We start from the raw sequence: 22972 nt of genomic DNA, 5'->3' as shown, positions 1-22972 counted from the left end.
TCAATGTGGATCCATATTAGTGTTTTGCAAGAACTCAATTGTTTTTATGAGGCAAAGGTCCTTTGAGGTAAGTAACATCAATGGTGTTCAGTCCGATGAATATTCAATTAATGAAGGTGTACCACAAGGATCAGTAGCCGGTCCCTCCATTTTTACCATGTATACAGCACCTATCGCCGATATAATAAAGTCCCATGGTATCGAACATATGATTTACGCCGATGACACACAATTGTACCTCGTCTTGGACCCGATGGATCGCGGCAATGCGATTCATAGACTGGAGATATGTATCGCTGACATTAAAACATGGAGTGTGAAAAACAAGCTTATGTTGAACGAATCCAAAACTGAAGTTCTTCATCTTACATCTAGGTTCAAGAGATCTCCCCCTTTTCCAAATATATCTATATGCGGAGCCGAAATTCCTCCGTCTGCAGCTGTGAAAGACCTCGGAGTCACGCTTGACAACACTCTACAGATGAGAGGTCATGTCAGAGAAGTTGCTCGAAACGCTTCATTTTCATTATACAAAATCGGCAAAATACGTCACTTCCTCGATAATTCATCAACAGAACGCCTTGAACACGCTTTTGTAACGTCCCGTTTGGATTATTGCAATAGTTTATTTTATGGTCTTCCGGCTCGTGACCTTGGGAGACTCCAGTTATTTCAGAATGCTGCAGCGAGACTTGTCACTAAGATAAAGCGCAATGACCATCATCACATTACACCAGTTCTCCGAGATTTACATTGGCTACCGATTAGAGACAGAGTTGTTTTCAAAGTCTCGCTTCTTACATACAAAGCCCTTAACAATCAGGGACCTACTTACATCTCTGAGCTTTTATTGCCTTACACACCACCCCGGTTACTTCGTTCTGCATCTCTTGCCCTGCTGGAGCCCCCCAAGAACACCAACACGTCTTTCTACGGTCACCGAGCCTTTGCAGCAGCAGCCCCAGACATTTGGAACAAGCTCCCGGTTGACATCAGAACCGCTCCATCTGTGACTGTTTTTAAGAGCCGTTTAAAAACATATCTTTTTAACAATGACATTTCATAACTTTTTCCATACTTTAACTTTCTTATACCTTTATCCGCCTTTTTACCATGTCTATTTGCATCTCCTGTTCTTTTAGGTGTTTTTTAGTGTTTTTATTCGTTGTTTGATATTTTGCAGTTTTGTAGTTTTGTAGTTTTGCATTTTTCTGTTTCACCTTTTACTGTAAAGCGCTTAGTGGCCTTTGTGATGTTAGGCGCTATATAAATGCTTTATATTATTATTATTAAGTAGAGGTCAAAGTCTGGAAAGCTTATAGACATGATAACTCAATAGGTAAACCATGGTTGAACCTTAAACTTGAGTGCAATCCCTAAGTTGCTGATCACATAAGGTTAACAATGGTCGTCAAAACTTGAAAATCTTGTTTGCATTTTTACAATAAGATGTTCTTGTATACAATGTTTCAAGAAATCAGTTAGCCTTTTAGCTTTCTGGATTGCATGTTTGACACAAGTAAGTTGTGGAACGTGGCTGTCTCAGTCTGGAAGTCAAAGCCCAAGATCCAATCTGACCAGTTTTGTTACCGTCTTTTGTGCTGTCAACCTTTGCTAAAATGGTGGCACTTGTGCAAATAATCAGTGCAAATTGTTATTAAGGATTTTTTCTGGTTGTGTCTCAGACAACCAGGCCTTACAAATTGCTTGCCTGTAGTTAATGTAGCAAACTAAGATTACAAATTTATAAACTGTGGGAGAGATGTGTAGGTTTGGAAATAGATCACCAGGTTAGCAATGATACCAATTCATCATTGTACTTATTTTGGGGTATTTGATTACTGTGCACACTGAATTTTATGTTAACAACTGTTTGTCCACAGCTGATTTTGGTTGTCAGAAATGAAATTTTGTCATCTGGGATGTCAGAACTACCATTAAAATTTGCCCTGAATAATCCATTTGTGCCTGGTTGTGTTCAGTTTTGCCTTATTTTTGTCTCAGTCAATCCTACATAACTAAAACAAGTTGCCATAGAAGTACCATGAACTATAGAATGTTGAAAACAATAGAATCTTAGAAGTGGTTTGGTCTGCCACTACCTAGCTTGACTTATTCCACTTTCCTTCTGCTTCACTGCACTAAGTAGTGCAATGATCCATAGGACTACTAGTGTTATGTCTAGTCACATGAAATATGCACAAAGCTATTATAGTAACTAAAACTAACAAGTTATAAATACCTGTAATGTTCATCCAGATTCTTACATGTAAAGTAAGTTTAATAGGCTGGGATTATCTTATGTGACAGCAGTTTAGGGTGTCAATTGAATATTTATTGAACTTCAATCCCACAGTCTACAGTTCTCTTTCCTGGAATAAAAAAGAACAAGTCCAAACCAGCTTCAGAACTTGGTCTACAAAGCTTTTTATACCAAGTTAAGCTATGCAGTTTACTTAGGGATCACTGCAAAACCCAACTGGAACATAAGCACACTGAGTAACGTATGAATATTCCAAATGACATATGCTATAAGACTTCCAAAAATAAATGAGACTGTCAGCTCATGCTAATTAATACCTATCATACATAACAAAAGTTGTCAATTTAGCATAACGAGCTGCAAACATGGTCTATCATGACTTTCTGGTCTATACAATGGCATTTAACACCCATGGGTTAAAATGGTGGTACTACATTGACTACAACCCATGCAAGGCCACTGAAGTAATAACTAGCCTAATATATACCAGTGAACATTTATCATTGCTGGTAGAATTTAACATCTACTGATAAATATCAAGTGTGTAACTGAAGCTAATGTTAGAGATGCAGTATTCTATCTAGGTAGGATCTTTTATGTACTATACATGTTTCATTAACTGTGTATGGATAAGAACCTTGTTTTGTAACATATGTATATATTTTTGTACTTTTGTATCTTTATATATTAATTTTTCTAGCATTTTTCTAGCATTAATGGTTTCTATATTTCCCCATCTCTTTGTCACTATAGCTAATCCCTGTAGTGGATCACCTTGTCTAAATGGTGGTACCTGCACTGTTTTTGGTGATACCTTCCAATGTACGTGTGTCGGAGGATTCTCAGGCAACGTCTGTCAAACACGTAAGTACACCACTTGGTCTTCATAGTACAGATACATTGATTCCAGAAATGCATCGCCACAGTAGCATCAGATAACCTGTAGGAAAAATTATATTTGTCTTGTTTCAGTGTGTCTTACATGGTAAGGTATTGGATATAAGGAGATGACAATGGGCAACAGTGGACAAAGGCACTTACACTGAATAGATTTGAAAGTAGAGTTTAGTTGTATATTCAGTAGTTTTCCTAATATAATTTTATCTTTCAGTTTTATCCAGATACCTGTAACATTAGTGTGTTTTAGGCAAGATCAATTTTTTTTTGCCTGACACTAAATCAATGTGTAGCCTCATAGAATCCGTGGAATGTTATCGTTCAAGCCTCTTTGAGTCCTATGTATGCTTTTGTTTTCTGTTTCTTTACATAAGGGTGGTTGATTTCAACTGTCTGTTTGGTGTTCACCTATTGTAGTGATACAGAACAATGTGTTAAAACATATCTTAATGCTACAGACAAGAATAAAAATTATGAAAACAAAACCATTTTGCAACATAAATATGTCTTGTTGACAAGTACACTCCACCAAAAGGCAAGTCTGCTTGACCCAGAATCATCATGCTTTTCAGTATAGTTTCTATCCTAGGACTATAAAAGACTGGAACACGCAATCCTCGGCCGTTAAGGAGAGCCCTAGTCTTGAGGTGTTTAAAACTAGATTGCCCACGCATTGTTACTAGCACTGCTGCGCTGCGCACCAACATCCTCGTTGTGATACTCGAGAGGGTCTTTTTACTAGTATTTAACAGAAACAAAAACTCCTATTGCTTATTGTTAGAATGGTCTGTCTGTTGATTGAATTTGGATAATTGAAATATCAATATTCTGTTGGTTTTCTACATCCACAGGCTGTAACAGACTAAAAACAAACTTACAGGAGATAGAAGGACAGAAAGATGATTTGGTCTAAAGAGAAAGCAATATTAGTGAAGTCAAAGGGGTCTCTCTCTGTTTTTGTTTCAGTAAAGCTCTGAAGAAAGTCCTGGATGATCAAAACGATAGGCCCACTAAGTTGTAAATAATTTAATAATGTTGATCAACAAATCACCAAAGGAAAATATCAATCATCCTTTTCTAATAGTTTGCCTAAAGTATACCAAAATCATTTAGAATTTTCCACTACTTGAATGATATCTTTGTCTGTGTTTCTTGTTGTACTAAATGGAAGGACCACTTTAACACATAGCATTATCAAAGCTATTACTTACGATGTTTCATTAAACACAAACCATTTTACATTGCCTTTGGTGAAGTTCCTTGACAAGAATTGATATGGATATCCATTTCAAACAATCCACTAAACTATCCAAAAAATCCAATCCTGTCCAGTTTTGTTTGCAAATTAATTAATTATTATTAATTGGAAAAGTGTCTCAAGAGCAGCAGTTTTAGGATAGAAAGTATCCGTTTCAAACAATTCATTGAGCTATCAAAAGAAATTCAATGTGTTCAGTGTTGTTTGCAAATTAATTAGTTATTATTTAATGGAAAAGTGTCCCAAGAGCAGCGGTTGATGGTTAATTCTTAATGAAAAGCAAAGAGGGAAACATTTTTTTTATATTTATTTATTGCTCATTAAATGCTTTGGCTAACACTCACAGCTTGTAACAAAGACATTTTTGCTAGCAGAGGCAGGTAACGAAGCACCAAGTGAACGAAACTGTCCAACAGAACAAATTGTGGTGACCTCACCTATGGGGAGTACCTCAGCAGTATCAACATTTACAATTCCAACTTGCACTAATGCAGAACAAGGCACATAGTTGCTTTGTGTGAGCCTGCTTCAGATACAAGCTTTCCTACTTCTGTCACTTGTACTTGCCAAGATAATGAAGGCCTGCAAACCGAATGTTTAATAATTGTTCAAGATTAATGAAGGTTCCTTTCACTACCTGTGTTGTGTATTTTCTTGTGATTTTGTACTTGATTTTGTCTGACTTATTGTTTGTTCTTTTGTTTGTTTTGGTTTACTGGCAGTTAATACGTGTGTGTCTTCGGTTCAATGTTATTTACAACAATGTTGCAGACATTCCCTTTCTTTGCATGTCACTTAGTCAAATATGTCAGAACATGAAGACACTAAGATGGAGACCAACTAAGTACTAGCCCTAACTCTAAACACATTATCTGTTAACATAATAAAAAATGTTACTAATATTTGTATTGTCACTGAATGATGAAACCTTTAGTTCATAATTTAAGAAACAGATAGTCATCACAGCCACAATTATGTTGGTTGTAGATGATACCAATACAAAATATGTCATCCTATGAGCGAACATCAGTTCAAATTTAATGGATATGAGTATGTTGAAGCTGTTTGTGGATTTCATGACTTCTTAACTTTCAGAAATAGAAAATAATGAAATATGTATGTAAATACAACTGTCAGGAAGTAATGCTGTTTTAATCAACCTTTGATGCTTGAGTTTGAAAAGGTTAATGATAGTACTGGATATCAGACTCACCCTAATGAATGCGTCAATGGTTAACACAAACAGCTTGTCACAAAAACACCTTTGCTATTAGATACAGGTAACGTAGCACCAAGTGAAAACTGTGTATGTTGCAGGCCATACCTGACCACAGGGAGGATATGGCATGTGATAATGGTTGGTTAGATCATTTGCACATTTCTCCCAGGCTATCTTAAGTTTTCATTTGATATTGGCAGATTTGCTTTGGAAAAGAGAAGAAGTCAATCAGGTTGCCAATTAGGCCAACATATCCCCCAAATTTTTATTCATACCCTCCCTCCTGCAGTGTACAATCTCTTGGCCTGAGATTGGTTTGTACACTGCTAGACGGTCGCTAATATCTGTGGAAGAAACATGATCTCGCGTGACACTCAATTTTGTAATAATAACATGAAGAAAGGTTTTGTGGTTTGCATAAGTTTACGCACCTCTTTGGAGAAATGTTCAAGACGTTTGTATCGGACAGATCCTCGGGCATGTAAAATGGGGTGGGCAAGCACATTCGTGGTAGTCAGAAACAGACTCTGAGGCATGTATAGTTTGCACGCAAGAAAAAGGTATTACACACGACTTGACCAAGACTAAAATCATGTATGTGTCACCAACTTTGATTAATTGACTTATGCATTTCATATTTTTAGCAACTCCATTTCTTTTTCTCTCAGCTATTGTGTTACCTTTGCACTCTCATAACCTATACTTGCTGTATTCAGGACATTCCATTCTGAAATAATCTTGTTTTTGTACTTCACTTCAGCTCCAGTCGATCCATGCACAAATGTTGTATGTCAAAATGGCGGCACGTGCATTACGAATGGAGTTATCTTCATATGTGTATGTATCCCCACATTTTCTGGAACCTTCTGTGAGGTGCCAGGTAAGTCTTCATGTATATATACGTAAACTTTGCTAACAAGTACTACAACCTTGCTATATTCAATTATTACAGCCTGAACTGATGTACTAAAACATGGTTAACATGTTTATACATTGACAGAGTCTGCCATTAGGAGTAACTTGAGTAAGTTTACTCTCAAGTACAGGGTCCTCAGTAAGGATGTTAATGAATATCCATGCTACATAAGGAATAAAACATGCTGAGATAAGGATCATTTCAAAATTGATAACAGAAATATAGTTATGGGAAAGGATAACAGGTTTCATTTGAATGTAGGTCAAAGCAATTATTAATGGAAACCTCTATCACCAATATGACTACCAATTGATGTCAAAATCAAACTGAATTTTCTATTCTCTATGAATTCTCAAGTCATCTTCTGTTTTCCATGTAAAATTGATTATGTTTGGAAGACATGCTGATTAACAAAACTAATAAATTCAAAAACTAATCAGGGGCGTATCCAGGATTTTCAAATAGGGGGGGCGTCAGGCATGAATGATCGCTGTCCTGGGGGATGGGTCTAAGGGGAGGGGTGTACAATTTTTGCTTTCGAAGAAGGGCTGAAGTGCAAAATGGTGTCATATGCATGGGCGGCAATCCGTACTTCCGAGGGGGGGGGGATATGACCTTGTTGACTATCTAAGCGTAGCGCCACCATGAGTTGGCGCGAAGCGTACAAGAAAATTTTGGGATTAACAAACCCTCTAGATGGCCGGAAACGGCACTTCGAGGTTTCCACAAGGTTTCCAAGCGGTATATACCCAACTTTAAAATAGGGATGTCATGTCCGAAATATCTCATAATCAGGATCCAAAATACTTTTTGTTTAATTTCGGGTGTTATTTTGGGAAAAATTGCCCCTGTCAATCTTGTTTCAGGTGCAACGTTAGAATGTTCAAGAGCTCTTTTATATTATTCGATGAAGAAAATGGCCTCATGCAGGCTATTATAGGCCTATACGCATGCAATACACAATTACACATAGTTACATTCCTAGGTACCGATTGCTAGGGCATCCAGGTGAAACGTGTATTAAGCATTACCCTGGTTACATGAGATTCTCAGCTGTTCGAGGGAACATGTATGTGTGTAGGCCTACTTTAGGGCCTATATGAATACTATGAGGGTGCATATATGTACTATATCAATACCGTGGGCGCAATAATACATTTTGTTGTTATAGGGCCAATGAAGCCTACAGTCAACTATTTTTGCTTTATAAAGACGCTTTATTTGAAAAGATCGCACTGCGTTTATGGTATAGGCGAGAAATGAAGCTAAAAAAGAGCCGTACATTAACGAAGATGCATAAATGTAGGCATGAAAATATTCTTATCCCTGGCATTTGGTGGGGGGGGGATATGGTGCATTACATCCCCTCCACCCATTTTTATGGGGGGGATATATCCCCCTCCACCCAGGATCGCCGCCAATGGCCATATGTGATCCATTTTTCGACCTTAATAATAAGCAACATTTCCAGTAAATATGGACACAAAATGCACAATTTAGTATGGCTGGCATGTCACTTAGTGTTTATAGTGATAATACAAACACAATTACCATCTATGTTTCTAAAACTATTATGCCGCCGAACTTCGCCAGAACCTTTTTTTGGTAAACAAAAAATAAAGCATACGGGAGGGGGGGGGGGGGCTGAGCGATCACCGACATCTCACATAAAGGTCGTCATCAATTTTTTTTTTTTTGGCTAAACTTTTTTTTTTTGGTGACGGCCAATAGGGGGGGGCGCGCCTGTTGCGCCCCTGGATACGCCCCTGCTAATTAACATTATTAAGTTTGTTATTTGTTTTGCAGCTTAGCTAGATCTGTCATTTGGTCTTGATAAGTTATTAATCCTCCTGTGTATAGAAACCTTATAGACATGATAACTCAAATGGTAAAGCATGGTTGAACCTTAAACTTGAGTGCAAACCCTGAGTTGCTTATAACATAAGGTCAACAATGGTCGTCATAACTTGAAAAGCTTGTTTGCAGTTTTACATTAGATGTTCTTGTATACATTGTGTCAAGAAATTAGCTTGCCTTTTAGCTTTCTTGTTTGCATGTTTGACAAAAGTAAGGTGTGGAACAGGACTGTCTCAGTCTGGAAGTCAAAGCCCAAGATCCAATCTGACAAGTTTTGTTACTGTTATTTGTGCTGTCAACCTTTGCCAAAATGGTGGCACTTGACAACCAGGCCTTACATTTTGATTGCCTATAGATACCAGTTGTTAACAATATGAATAGCATGCATTATGAAAATAAATTGATATCTTTATGGTAATAAGTTTAAATATATTTCTTATTTTAATATCATCAACTTGAATTTGATTTATAAATGCAAGGTGGTATAAGTGCTACTTTGGAAGTATGTTCATTCACAACCGTTCTATGTACATGTCAGGACAGTGGAGGTCTGACTGGTTCCTGTACATTTATGGTCACTGTGCTAAGTAAGTTCCATATCTATAATTAACACAGATAATTTGCATGATTGGTACCTTTTGTCCATAACTAAAACAAGTTGCCATTGAACTACCATGAACTATACAATGTTGAAAGTAAAAGAATCTTAGAAGTGGTTCAGTCTGCCACTATACCTAGCTTGACTTATTCCACTTTCTTTCTGCTTCACTGCACTAAGTAGTGCAAAGTTCCATAGGACTACTAGTGTTATGTCTAGTCACATGAAATATGCACAAAGCTATTATAGTAACTAAAACTAGCAAGTTATAAATACCTGTAATGTTCATCCAGATTCTTACATGTAAAATAAGTTTAATAGGCTGGGATTATCTTATGTGACAACTGTTTAGGGTGTCAATTGATTATACTTCAACCCCATAGTCTACAGTTCTCTTTCTTAGAATAAAAAAGAACAAGTCCAAACCAGCTTCAGAACTTGGTCTAGAAAGCTTTGTATACCAAGTTAAGCTATGCAGTTTACTTAGGGATCACTGCAAACTCCAACTGGAACATAAGCACACTGAGTAACGTATTAAAATTCCAAATGACACATGCTATAAGACTTCCAAAAATAAATGAGATTTTAGCTCATGCTAATTAATACCAATCATACATAACAAAAATTGTTAATTTAGCATAACGAGCTGCAAACATGGTCTATCATAACTTTCTGGTCTATACAATGGCATTTAATACCCATGGGTAAAAATGGTGGTACTACATTGACTACAACCCATGCCAGGCCACTGAAGTAATAACTAGCCTAATATATACCAGTGAACATTTATCATGGCTGGTAGAATTTCACATCTACTGATACATATCAAGTGTGTAACTGAAGCTAATGTTAGAGATGCAGTATTCTATCTAGTTAGGATCTTTTATGTGCTATACATGTTTCATTAACTGTGTATGGATAAGAACCTTGTTTTGTAACATATGTATATATTTTTGTACTTTTGTATCTTTATATATTAATTTTTCTAGCATTTTTTTCTAGCATTAATGGTTTCTATATTTCCCCATCTCTTTGTCACTATAGCTAATCCCTGTAGTGGATCACCTTGTCTAAATGGTGGTACCTGCACTGTTTTTGGTGATACCTTCCAATGTACGTGTGTCGGAGGATTCTCAGGCAACGTCTGTCAAACACGTAAGTACACCACTTGGTCTTCATAGTACAGATACATTGATTCCAGAAATGCATCACCACAGTAGCATCACATAACCTGTAGGAAAAATTATATTTGTCTTGTTTCAGTGTGTCTTACATGGTAAGGTATTGGATATAAGGAGATGACAATGGGCAACAGTGGACAAAGGCACTTACACTGAATAGATTTGAAAGTAAAGTTTAGTTGTATATTCAGTAGTTTTCCTAATATAATTTTATCTTTCAGTTTTATCCAGATACCTGTAACATTAGTGTGTTTTAGGCAAGATCAAATTTTTTTTGCCTGACACTAAATCAATGTGTAGCCTCATAGAATCCGTGGAATGTTATCTTTCAAGCCTCTTTGAGTTCTATGTATGCTTTTGTTTTCTGTTTCTTTACATAAGGGTGGTTGATTTCAACTGTCTGTTTGGTGTTCACCTATTGTAGTGATACAGAACAATGTGTTAAAACATATCTTAATGCTACAGACAAGAATCAAAATAATGAAAACAAAACCATTTTGCAACATAAATATGTCTTGTTGACAAGTACACTCCACCAAAAGGCAAGTCTGCTTGACCACAGAATCATCATGCTTTTCAGTATAGTTTCTATCCTAGGACTATAAAAGACTGGAACACGCAATCCTCGGCCGTTAAGGAGAGCCCTAGTCTTGAGGTGTTTAAAACTAGATTGCCCACGCATTGTTACTAGCACTGCTGCGCTGCGCACCAACATCCTCGTTGTGATACTCGAGAGGGTCTTTTTACTAGTATTTAACAGAAACAAAAACTCCTATTGCTTATTGTTAGAATGGTCTGTCTGTTGATTGAATTTGGATAATTGAAATATCAATATTCTGTTGGTTTTCTACATCCACAGGCTGTAAAAAACAGACTAAAAACAAACTTACAGGAGATAGAAGGACAGAAAGATGATTTGGTCTAAAGAGAAAGCAATATTAGTGAAGTCAAAGGGGTCTCTCTCTGTTTTTGTTTCAGTAAAGCTCTGAAGAAAGTCCTGGCATGATCAAAACGATAGGCCCACTAAGTTGTAAATAATTTAATAATGTTGATCAACAAATCACCAAAGGAAAATATCAATCATCCTTTTCTAATAGTTTGCCTAAAGTATACCAAAATCATTTAGAACTTTCCACTACTTGAATGATATCTTTGTCTGTGTTTCTTGTTGTACTAAATGGAAGGACCACTTTAACACATAGCATTATCAAAGCTATTACTTACGATGTTTCATTAAACAAAAACCATTTTACATTGCCTTTGGTGAAGTTCCTTGACAAGAATTGATATGGATATCCATTTCAAACAATCCACTAAACTATCCAAAAACTTCAATCCTGTCCAGTTTTGTTTGCAAATTAATTAATTAATTAATCATTATTAATTGAAAAAGTGTCTCAAGAGCAGCAGTTTTATGATAGAAAGTATCCGTTTCAAACATTTCATTGAAATATCAAAACAATTCAATGTGTTCAGTGTTGTTTGCAAATTAATTAATTATTATTAAATGGAAAAGTGTCCCAATAGCATCGGTTGAAGGTTAATTCTTAATGAAGAGCAAAGAGGGAAAAATTGTTTTTTATTTATTTATTGCTCATTAAATGCTTTGGCTAACACTGATAGCTTGTCACAAAGACATTTTTGCTAGCAGAGGCATGTAATGAAGCACCAAGTGAACTAAACTGTCCAACAGAACAAATTGTGGTGATTGCACCTATGGGGAGTACCTCAGCAGTATCAACATTTACAACTCCAACTTGCACTAATGCAGAACAAGGCACATAGTTGCTTTGTGTGAGCCTGCTTCAGATACAAGCTTTCCTACTTCTGTCACTTGTACTTGCCAAGATAATGAAGGCCTGCAAACCGAATGTTTAATTATTGTTCAAGTTAGTGAAGGTTTTCTTTCACTACCTGTGTTGTCTATTTTCTTGTGATTTTGTACTTGATTTTGTCTGACTTATTGTTTGTTCTTTTGTTTGTTTTGGTTTACTGGCAATTAATACGTGTGTGTCTTCGGTTCAATGTTATTTACAACAATGTTGCAGACATTCCCTTTCTTTGCATGTCACTTAGTCAAATATGTCAGAACATGAAGACACTAAGATGGAGACCAACTAAGTACTAGCCCTAACTCTAAACACATTATCTGTTAACATAATAAAAAATGTTACTAATATTTGAATTGTCACTGAATGATAAAACCTTTAGTTCATAATTTAAGAAACAGATAGTCATCACAGCCACAATTATGTTGGTTGTAGATGATACCAAAACAAAATATGTCAACCTATGAGAGAACATCAGCTCAAGTTGAATGAATATGAGTATGTTGAAGCTGTTTGTGGATTTCATGACTTCTTTACTTTCAGAAGTAGATAATAATGAAATATGTTTGTAAATACAACTGTCAGGAAGTAATGCTGTTTTAATCAACCTTTGATGCTTGAGTTTAAAAAAGATTAATGATAGTACTGGATATCAGATATTGAATGCTTCAATGGTTAACACAAACAGCTTGTCACAAAAACAGTTTTTGCTATAAGATACAGGTAACGTAGCACCAATTGAGAACTGTGTATGTTGCAGGCCATACCTGACCACACCTGGGAGGATATGGAATGTGATAATGGATGGTTAGATCATTTGCACATTTCTCCCAAGCTACTGTATCTTAAGTTTCGCTTTGATTTTGGCAGATTTGCTTTGGAAAAGCAATGAAGCTGTTCACGCCCACATACCCCCAAATTTTTATTCATGCCCTCCATCCTGCAGGGAACAATCTCTTGGCCTTAGATTGGTTTGTACACTGCTAGACGGTCGCTAATATCTGTGGAAGAAACATGATCTCAAGTGACACGCAATTTCGTAATAATAACATGAAGAAAGGATTTGTGGTTTGCATAAGTTCACGCACCTCTTTGGAGAAATGTCCAAGACGTTTGTATCAGACAGATCCTTGGGCATGTAAAATGCAGTGGGCAAGCACTTTCGTGGTAGGCAGAAACAGACTCTGAGGCATGTACAGTTTGTACACGAAAAAAGATATTACAAACGACTTGACCAAGACTAAAATCATGTCTGTGTCACCAACTTTGATTAATTAACTTATGCATTTCATATTTTCATTTCAAGTTAAATATTTTTAGCCACTCCATTTCTTTTCCTTTCTTCAGCTATTGTGTTACCATTGCACTTTCATAACCTATACTTGCTGTAATCAGGACATTCCATTCTGTAATAATTTTGTTTTGTACTTCACTTCAGCTCCAGTCGATCTATGCACAAATGTTGTATGTCAAAATGGCGGCCTGTGCTTTACAAATGGAGTTATCTTCATATGTCAATGTCTCGTCACATTTACTGGAACCCTCTATGAGGTGCCAGCTAAGTCTACATGTATATATACGTACACTTTGCTAACAAATACTACAACCTTGATATATTCAATTATTACAGCCTGAACTGATGTACTAAAACATGGTAAACATGTTTATACATTGACAGAGTCTGCCATTAGGAGTAACTTGAGTAAGTTTACTCTTAAGTACAGGGTCCTCAGTAAGGATGTTAATGAATCTCCATGCTACATAAGGAACAAAACATGCTGAGATAAGGATCATTCCAAAATTGATAACAGAAATATAGTTATGGGAAAGTATAAGAGGTTTCACTTGAATGTAGGTCAAATCAATTATTAATGGAAACCTTTACTACCAATATGACTACCAATTGATGTCAAATCAAACTTAATTTCCTATTCTCTTTGAATTCTCAAGTCAATATCATTGATCGTTTTATTTCGTTTGCTTTAATTGTTGTAGCTATAAACACTAGTCCGACTTTCCAAAGCTGTCCAGATGTGACTGCCAATGCACCCCCTGGAAGTGGTTCAACTGATGTATCCTATACATTACCATTTTGTTTGGATACACAAGACATTTTTCTCATTTCCATTAATATTAATGGTCAGAGAATCATCGTTTCAATTAAGGCCCTTCAACCACCATATAGGCTCTACCCTTTGTTACGATTTGGAACTTCCCCCCCACCCTTCTTGAAATATTTAGATGCAAAATTGTGTACTTCACATTTAAATGTTGCATGCGTTTGCTCAGATAATCTTGGCTCATCAGATTTCTGTACCTTCTGTGTGTTTGTAGGTAAGAATATACCAGACTTGGGTGACATATAAACTCATTGAATTTCATTTTTTCTTCTTTTTTTTTTGTATAGAGTCAAGGGAATAAGTTGAGACATTAGGCAACATTGGTCATTGGTGATGCACTATGTTACATTTGGGGTTATATCCAATTAAAAAATTTCATTTTTTCTTATTCCTTTATCCATATCTCGGAGTGGAAACGGAAACACTAATTCGTATTAAATTTGGAATACTAATTTTGGCCTTGATGGATACATTTGAAATGAATAATCTGAAAATATAACAGTGAAATTCCAAGAATAAGACTGCTTTCTACTTTTAACATCAAATAATCTCATTTATTTGACATTTCTTCAAGTTGTGTTTTTTGTTTGTTCATTTAACAGCTGCAAACAATGCACCTGAGTTGTTTGGTTGTCCAGTTGGCACTGTCAACAGTTTCACAATACCCCCCACTTGTAATGATGCTGAACAAGGTGCTCTTGCAGTCAATTGCAACCCTCCAGCTGGAAGCACTTTCCAAGCAGGAACTACTACTGCTGTTGCATGCGTTTGCACAGATAATCTTGGCTCATCAGATGTCTGTACCTTCAATGTGTTTGTAGGTAAGAATATACAAGACTTGGGTGACATATAATCTCATTGAATTTCATTTTGTCTTCTTTAGTAAAGGGAATTAGATGAGGACATTAGGGTTCATTGGTCACATGGTTAAACACTATGAAACTATTGGGGTTGTATCCAATTCTAAATTTAATTTGTTCTTATATCTTGTTTATCCAGATATCTGCGTTGAGATGGAAGCACAATTTTCTAATTAATACTAGAGTACTAATTGAGGCTTAATGCATAAATTTCCCCACTACTCTTGATCAGTTGTAGTCTATAGACCCCACTGCCATATTATCCACAATTTCATACATGACGACAGTCTGGTTGAGTTGGGTAGTGATCAGTCGGGCAGGCGCGATGGTCTTAAGTTAACATGACTTGATCTTGTAGTACCACTCATCAAAGATTAAATTAACAACCTTCTCTAATAGTTTGCTTAAAGTAAGCAAAACTCATGTAGACTTTTTCACTAATTGGATGATATTTTTGTCTTTTATTTTTCATTGGACATTAGCGGAGGCATCGCTTAAACACATAGCATCATCAAAGCTATTATTAATCTATTTATCATGAAGAATTGATCCTGAAATCTGATAAAGGTGTAATCAATTATTATTATTATTTTTCAAATATGAAGAATTGATCCTGAAATCTGATCAAGGTGTAATCAATTATTATTCTTTTTTAAATATGAAGAATTGATCCTGAAATCTGATCAAGGTGTAATCAATTTGGCTTCAGTTTCATTTCAAATAAATGAGACTGTCAGCTCATGCTAATTAATACCTATCATACATAACAAAAGTTGCAAACATGGTCTTTCATGACTTTCTGGTCTATACAATGGCATTTAACACCCATGGGTTAAAATGGTGGTACTACATTGACTACAACCCATGCAAGGCCACTGAAGTAATATACTAGCCTAATATATACCAGTGAACATTTATCATGGCTGGTAGAATTTCACATCTACTGATACATATCAAGTATGTAACTGAAGCTAATGTTAGAGATGCAGTATTTTATCTAGGTAGGATCTTTTATGTGCTATACATGATTCATTAACCTGTGTATGGATTAAAAATTAGTTTTGTAACTCTGATATATATCTATGTAGGATCTTTTATGTGCTATACATGTTTCATTCACCTGTGTATGGATAAGAACCTAGTTTTGTAACTCTGATCTTTCAAGATCTTTCACATATGTATATATTTTTGTATTTTTGTATCTTGATATCTTAATTTTTATAGCATTTTTTGTAGCATTAATGGTTTCTATATTTTCCCATCTCTTTGTCACTATAGCTAATCCCTGTATTGGATCACCTTGTCTAAATGGTGGTACCTGCACTGTTTTTGGTAATACCTTCCAATGTACGTGTGTCGAAGGATTCTCAGGCAACGTCTGTCAAACAAGTAAGTACACCACTTGGTCTTAACAGTACAGATACATTGATTTCAGAAATGCATCGCCACAGTAGCATCAGATAACCTGTAGGAAGAATTATATTTGTCTTGTTTCATTGTGTCTTACATGGTAAGGTATTGGATATAAGGAGATGACAATGGGCAACAGTGGACAAAGGCACTTACGCTGAATAGATTTGAAAGTAGAGTTTAGTTGTATATTCAGTAGTTTTCCTAATATCATTTTATCTGTCAGTTTTATCCAGATACCTGTAACATTAGTGTTTTTTAGGCAAGATCAAATTTTTTTGCCTGACACTAACTCAATGTGTAGCTTCATAGAATCAGTGGAATGTTATTGTTCAAGCCTCTTTGAGTCTTATGTATGCTTTTGTTTTCTGTTTCTTTACATAAGGGTGGTTGATATCAACTGTCTGTTTGGTGTTCACCTATTGTAGTGATACAGAACAATGTGTTAAAACATATCTTAATGCTACAGACAGGAATCAAAATTATGAAATCAAAACCTGCGACATAATTATGTCTTGTTGACAAGTACACTCCACCAAAAGGCAAGTCTGCTTGACCACAGAATCATCATGCTTTTCAGTATAGTTTCTATCCTAGGACTATTAAAGACTGGAACACGCAATCCTTGGACGTGAAGGAGAGCCGTAATCTTGAGGTGTTTAAAACTAGATTGCCCACGCATTGTTACTAGCACTGCTGCGCTGCTCACCAACATCCTCGTTGTGATACTCGAGAGGGCTTTCTTACTAGTATTTAACAGAAACAAAAACTCCTATTGCTTATTGTTAGAATGGTCTGTCTGTTGATTGAATTTGGATAATTGAAATATCAATATTCTGTTGGTTTTCTACATCCACAGGCTGTAAAAAACAGACTAAAAACACAAACTTACAGGAGGTAGAAGGACAGAAAGATGATTTGGTCTAAAGAGAAAGCAATATTAGTGAAGTCAAAGGGGTCTCTCTCTGTTTTTGTTTCAGTAAAGCTCTGAAGAAAGTCCTGGCATGATCAAAACGATAGGCCCACTAAGTTGTAAATAATTTAATACTGTTGATCAACAAATCACCAAAGGAAAATATCAATCATCCTTTTCTAATAGTTTGCCTAAAGTATACCAAAATCATTTAGAACTTTCCACTACTTGAATGATATCTTTGTCTGTGGTTCTTGTTGTACTAAATGGAAGGACCACTTTAACACAGCATTATCAAAGCTATTACTTACGATGTTTCATTAAACACAAACCATTTTACATTGCCTTTGGTGAAGTTCCTTGACAAGAATTGATACGGATATCCATTTCAAACAATCCACTGAACTATCCAAAAAATTCAATCCTGTCCAGTTTTGTTTGCAAATTAATTAATTAATTAATTAATTATTATTAATTGGAAAAGTGTCTCAAGAGCAGCAGTTTTAGGATAGAAAGTATCCGTTTCAAACAATTCATTGAGCTATCAAAAGAAATTCAATGTGTTCAGTGTTGTTTGCAAATTAATTAGTTATTATTTAATGGAAAAGTGTCCCAAGAGCAGCGGTTGATGGTTAATTCTTAATGAAGAGCAAAGAGGGAAACATTTTTTTTAAATTTATTTATGGCTTATTAAATGCTTTGGTTAACACTCACAGCTTGTAACAAAGACATTTTTGCTAGCAGAGGCAGTAACAAAGCACCAAGTGAACTAAACTGTCCAACAGAACAAATTGTGGTGACTGCACCTATGGGGAGTACCTCAGCAGTAGCAACATTTACAACTCCAACCTGCACCGATGCAGAACAAGGCACATTAGTTGCTTCTTGTGACCCTGCTTCCGATACAATCTTTCTTCTGGGTGCTACTTCTGTCACTTGTACTTGCCAAGATAATGAAGGCCTGCAAACCGAATGTTTAATTATTGTTGAAGTTAGTGAAGGTTTTCTTTCACTACCTGTGTTTTCGATTTTCTTGTGATTTTGTACTTGTTTTTGTCTGACTTATTGTTTGTTCTTTTGTTTGTTTTGGTTAACTGGCTATTAGTACGGTATGTCTTTGGTTCAATGTTATTTACAATAATGTTGCAGACATTCCCTTTCTTTGCATGTCATGTAGTCAAGCATATCAGAACATGAGGACAGTTTGAACTTGAACTAAGATGGAGACCAAATAAGTACTAGCCCTAACTCTAAACACATCTGTTAACATAATAATATATGTTAATAATATTTGTATTGTCACTGAATGATGAAACCTTTAGTTCATAATTTAAGAAACAGATAGTCATCACAGCCACAATTATGTTGGTTGTGGATGATACCAATACAAAATATGTCAACCTATGAGCGAACATCAACCCACGTAGTGGTACAACATTTCCTGTAGGGAGTACAGATGGTACATGTGTGTGCACAGACAGTGGATTACTATCAACATCTTGCACATTCCAAGTGCAAGTGAATTGTAAATACTTCTATAACTTTTTACTATCATCATAACTCAAACTAATTTGTTTCCATCGATCATGTTCTCATCTCACGTACCTCCAGTCGTAGTTATTCTTAATCTCTCATTTTAACCTTCAGTTGCATGTTGTACTTTCCTAAACATGTTATTTTAATTAATGTCTGTTAACTGGTTCCAGTGTTTGTTGCATGGTGTATTGATTCCTTGTCAATAGGCAAAGGGAATCTATGCGATAGTGATAGTGTGTGTGTGTAGTACTGTGTGGAGTTGTTATTGTGAGAAGCTATGTCTTAGAATAATAACTCAATAGTATGGGGTGAATGGTCGTAATATGCGGTATGTACTTGCACCTTCTAGAATACAATGATGCCATTGAAGTTGGTGGAGGTCAATGTCATTTGAAGTCAACAGAGGTCAATGTTTGAAGACTTTTCTAGCTGTAGCTGCAACTTAATGTTATTATGTTATTTTTTTTTATCATTTTCGGGAGTTTTAATACATACATGTCGGCAATGACTTATATTTGTAGTGTGCAATTAGACATATTTCAAGAACTTTGAGGTTTTCCAACTTTGAGGTGAATCAAACCCTCCTGGTGGAAATCAGTAATAGCCTGGGTTAAAAGCAATCGACCATGATGCGTATTCAGTATAGTATTGAGTAAATAACTAAATAGTTTTTATGGTCAAAGGTAATTTAAGGTTGATAGAGGTCAAGGTCTTCAGACATTGTAATCATTCTTAACTGCAAAAGAAAGACTTGGATGAACTCTTGCATGTCATGCTTGGTATGCAGATCCACCAATATGACATAAAAGAACCTAGCATGCAGGTTACGTAAATATTCTATAATAATAATAATAATAATTTATTTTGTAAAGCGTAAAATCCACAAAAGTGCTCTAAAACGCTATGTAACAGCAAATAAGAAATATAAAAATATGACACAAAATATGTAGTAAAAAATGCAGAATTAAATACAATATAAATGAGTATGAAAAATAAAAAAAACATGCACGTTTGAGTATTGCACATGAAAGAAATTTAAATACATAGTTTAAAAATTGCAGTAATGCTGTCTAAAAAGGAAAGTTTTCAGCTTTGATTTAAAGGTCGTGAGAGTAGGAACAGTTTTCAGTTCAGCTGGCAGCTCATTCCAGAGGCGTGGCCCAGCCACGCAAAAAGCTCTGTTCCCATAGCTGTTTGTTTTGGTGATCGGAACCTCCAGACGACTATGACCAGCAGAACGTAGGGCTCTTGTTGGCTGATAAAGACGGATCAGATCTTGCAGGTATGGAGGTGCCATGTTGTTCTGGCACTTGAACACAAGAAGAAGGACTTTGAACCTAATACGCTGTGATACTGGCAGCCAGTGAAGTTCATGCAATATTGGGGTAATATGATTAGATGTTCTTATTAGTGTAACGATCCTTGCTGCTATGTTTTGGAGCCTTTGCAGTCGTTTTATTTGTTTAACTGGTAGTCCACAGAAAAGTGCATTGCAGTAATCCAGTTTAGATGTTATGAAAGCATGGATTAACTGCTCTGTGGCTTCTCTGGTGAGGTATTTTCGTATTCTTCCGATGTTGTAGAGATGGTACTGAGCAGACCGACACACAGATGTTATATGGTCTTCCATAGAGGCATGTTTGTCCATTATGACACCGATGCTCTTTGCCATATCACTAGGCTCCACCTGATGGTCACCAATAATGATGCTTGGACACTCTATCTTCCTGGCCAGATGCTTTGATGATATTAGAAGCACCTCAGTCTTTGAGTCATTCATTTTCAGGCATTTGTGTGACATCCATTGCCGAACTGAGGCTATGCACTTCTCTAGACAGTGCACAGTGATAGAAATATCATTGGGATGGAACATAAGATAGAGACTCGAGTCGTCTGCATAGAAGTGATAGTCCATGTCCTGCGAGCGAAGGAGCTGACCCAGTGAAGACGTGTATACCGTGAAGAGCACAGGCCCCAGGACCGAACCCTGGGGCACGCCACATTCTAACGTCTGAGGGTCAGAAGAATCCTTTCCCAGACACACAATCTGTTGGCGATCACTGAGGTATGATGTCATCCACTTTAAGGCGCTACTTTTAACACCAAGGTCACTGAGTGTACTAAGAAGCTGGCGGTGGTCGACCGTATCAAAAGCGGCCGAAAGGTCTAACAGAACCATCAGGCACGCTTTCTGACCTCCAAGAGCTACCATCACATCATTCTGAATGCGCACGAGGGCAGTCTCGGTGCTGTGGTGTTTCCTGTAGGCAGATTGATGAGTCTCCTGTAGACCATTGTGTTCAAGATAGGATGTGAGACGGGATGACACAACTTTTTCTAGAATCTTTGAAACAAATGGAAGGTTTGACACTGGCCTATAATTTGAGAGAACGGTAGGATCCAGCGAGGGTTTCTTGATGAGTGGCGTCACATGGGCGAGCTTGAAAGCGGATGGTACATCGCCAGTTATGAGGGAGTTGTTCACAATAGTGCTGATAACTGGCAAGAGAGGTGTCACACACTGTTTAAGGAGATTTGTAGGCAGCGGATCAAGGCCACAGCTCTTAGGCGGGGAGGCCATTATGATCCGCTTCAGTTCATCCTCTGTAGCTGGCTCCCACATATCTAGTGCACAAGATGGCGGTTTCTGCACTGTCAATGAGAAGGATTTTGACTTCCCTTCACTGACTATACTGGCTCTAATTCTGGTGATCTTGTCAATGAAAAATGTGCTAAACTCATGCACAAGGTCCTTAGAATCCTTGTTGGGGGGTAATGTTGGTGTTGCCTTCCTACCAAGGAGATTGCTAACAACAGAAAAGAGCTTCTTGGAGTCACCGCTATTTTCAGAGATGATGTTGTGGAAGTGACTTGACTTTGCTTCTGCTATCATGATGTTAACTTTTCGCTTAGCTTCGATGAACATATCTCTGTGCACAGTAGGCCTGGTCTTTCGCCACAGCCGCTCACACTGCCTCCGCTGCTGCTTGGCCTCTCTTATCAGAGCCGTATACCAGTCTGGCTGTGAACGCACCGGGACGCGTCTGGTCTTCTTTGGGGCATGACTGTCCACGATGGAAGATAGGACAGAGTTATACAGACTGATGGCATTGTCTGCTGGAGTGTCACTTGAAATTGAAGCAAGAGATGAGGCACTAATATCACAGATGAAGCTGTCAGGCTGGATGGCCTTTGTCCTTCTGTAGGTGATTACCTGTGTTTTAGGCATAAGGCAGTGTAGGGGTAGCATACAGAACACAGGGTAATGATCAGAGAGACATTTATCCTCAACAGCAACACGTGGCACAATGTTATCCATGTTCCTGGTCAGTACCAAATCCAGCGTGTGCCCACCACGATGCGTAGCCCCAGTCACATGTTGAGTCATTCCAAGTGACTCCACTAAAGAAATGAACTCCGCTCCCTCCTTATCTGCTGGCTTGTCAATGTGTAGATTAAAGTCTCCAAGGACAAGGAGAATACCGGTGGATATGACGAGAAGTTCAAAATAAGCAGTTATTTCCTCCATAAAAGTTCTAAAGTTGTTACCATTTGTCTTTGATGGTGGTGGCCTGTAGATGGTCACTAGGCGCACAAGAGGAGTAGTCTGCATCACACATTCCAGGCACTCAAATGATCGGTAACTATTACATGTATTGGGTACCAATAAGATAGAGTCTCTGTGCATGACAGCAATGCCCCCTCCTCTACCTTTCCTGGGGACATGCTTCACATGATAACCTGGTGGCTTTAGCTCTGCCAGAATGACCTCATCTCGCTCATCACCTTTAAGCCATGTTTCAGTAATAACACATGCATCCAAAGCATTGTCCATGGTGAAATCACAAAGTTCTGTAGCTTTGTTGCACACGGAGCAAGGGTTAATCAGGCAGAGTTTCAATGGCAAAGAGTTAGTAGAGAAGGAACCAATCAGCTGATCTGTGTTGTTGTTGTTGTTTTCGTCCGGCCCTGGACGAACTTGACCCCTGACCAGGCTGATCAGGTTATCATAGTTGGCTGAGCGTTGTTTAATCACTTGTCTGGCCAGTGTGTTTGTCAGTCTCACAGGTATTCTTCTCCTTTTAATCCCCTTTGTGCCCCGGCTGGTTGGCTTA

General features: G+C 37.1%; 1 protein-coding gene across 3 annotated transcripts in view; it reads left to right on the top strand.

Annotated features, from left to right (window-relative positions):
* Nucleotides 1–22972, top strand: part of LOC139976746 (uncharacterized) — a 195477-nt gene that overhangs the window by 15141 nt on the left and 157364 nt on the right. For all 3 annotated transcript variants that reach the window (XM_071985465.1, XM_071985464.1, XM_071985466.1), the window contains exons 6-10: nt 3017–3127; nt 6398–6517; nt 10053–10163; nt 14741–14959; nt 16277–16387. In XM_071985465.1, the coding sequence (XP_071841566.1) occupies nt 3017–3127; nt 6398–6517; nt 10053–10163; nt 14741–14959; nt 16277–16387 (672 nt within the window). The remainder of the gene's footprint in view (nt 1–3016; nt 3128–6397; nt 6518–10052; nt 10164–14740; nt 14960–16276; nt 16388–22972) is intronic.

This window comes from Apostichopus japonicus, chromosome 12, assembly GCF_037975245.1.
Source record: "Apostichopus japonicus isolate 1M-3 chromosome 12, ASM3797524v1, whole genome shotgun sequence".
In the NCBI taxonomy this organism is placed as follows: Eukaryota; Metazoa; Echinodermata; class Holothuroidea; order Aspidochirotida; family Stichopodidae; genus Apostichopus; species Apostichopus japonicus.
Note: the sequence above shows the minus strand (reverse complement) of the source record. Positions and strands in the feature narration are given on the sequence as shown.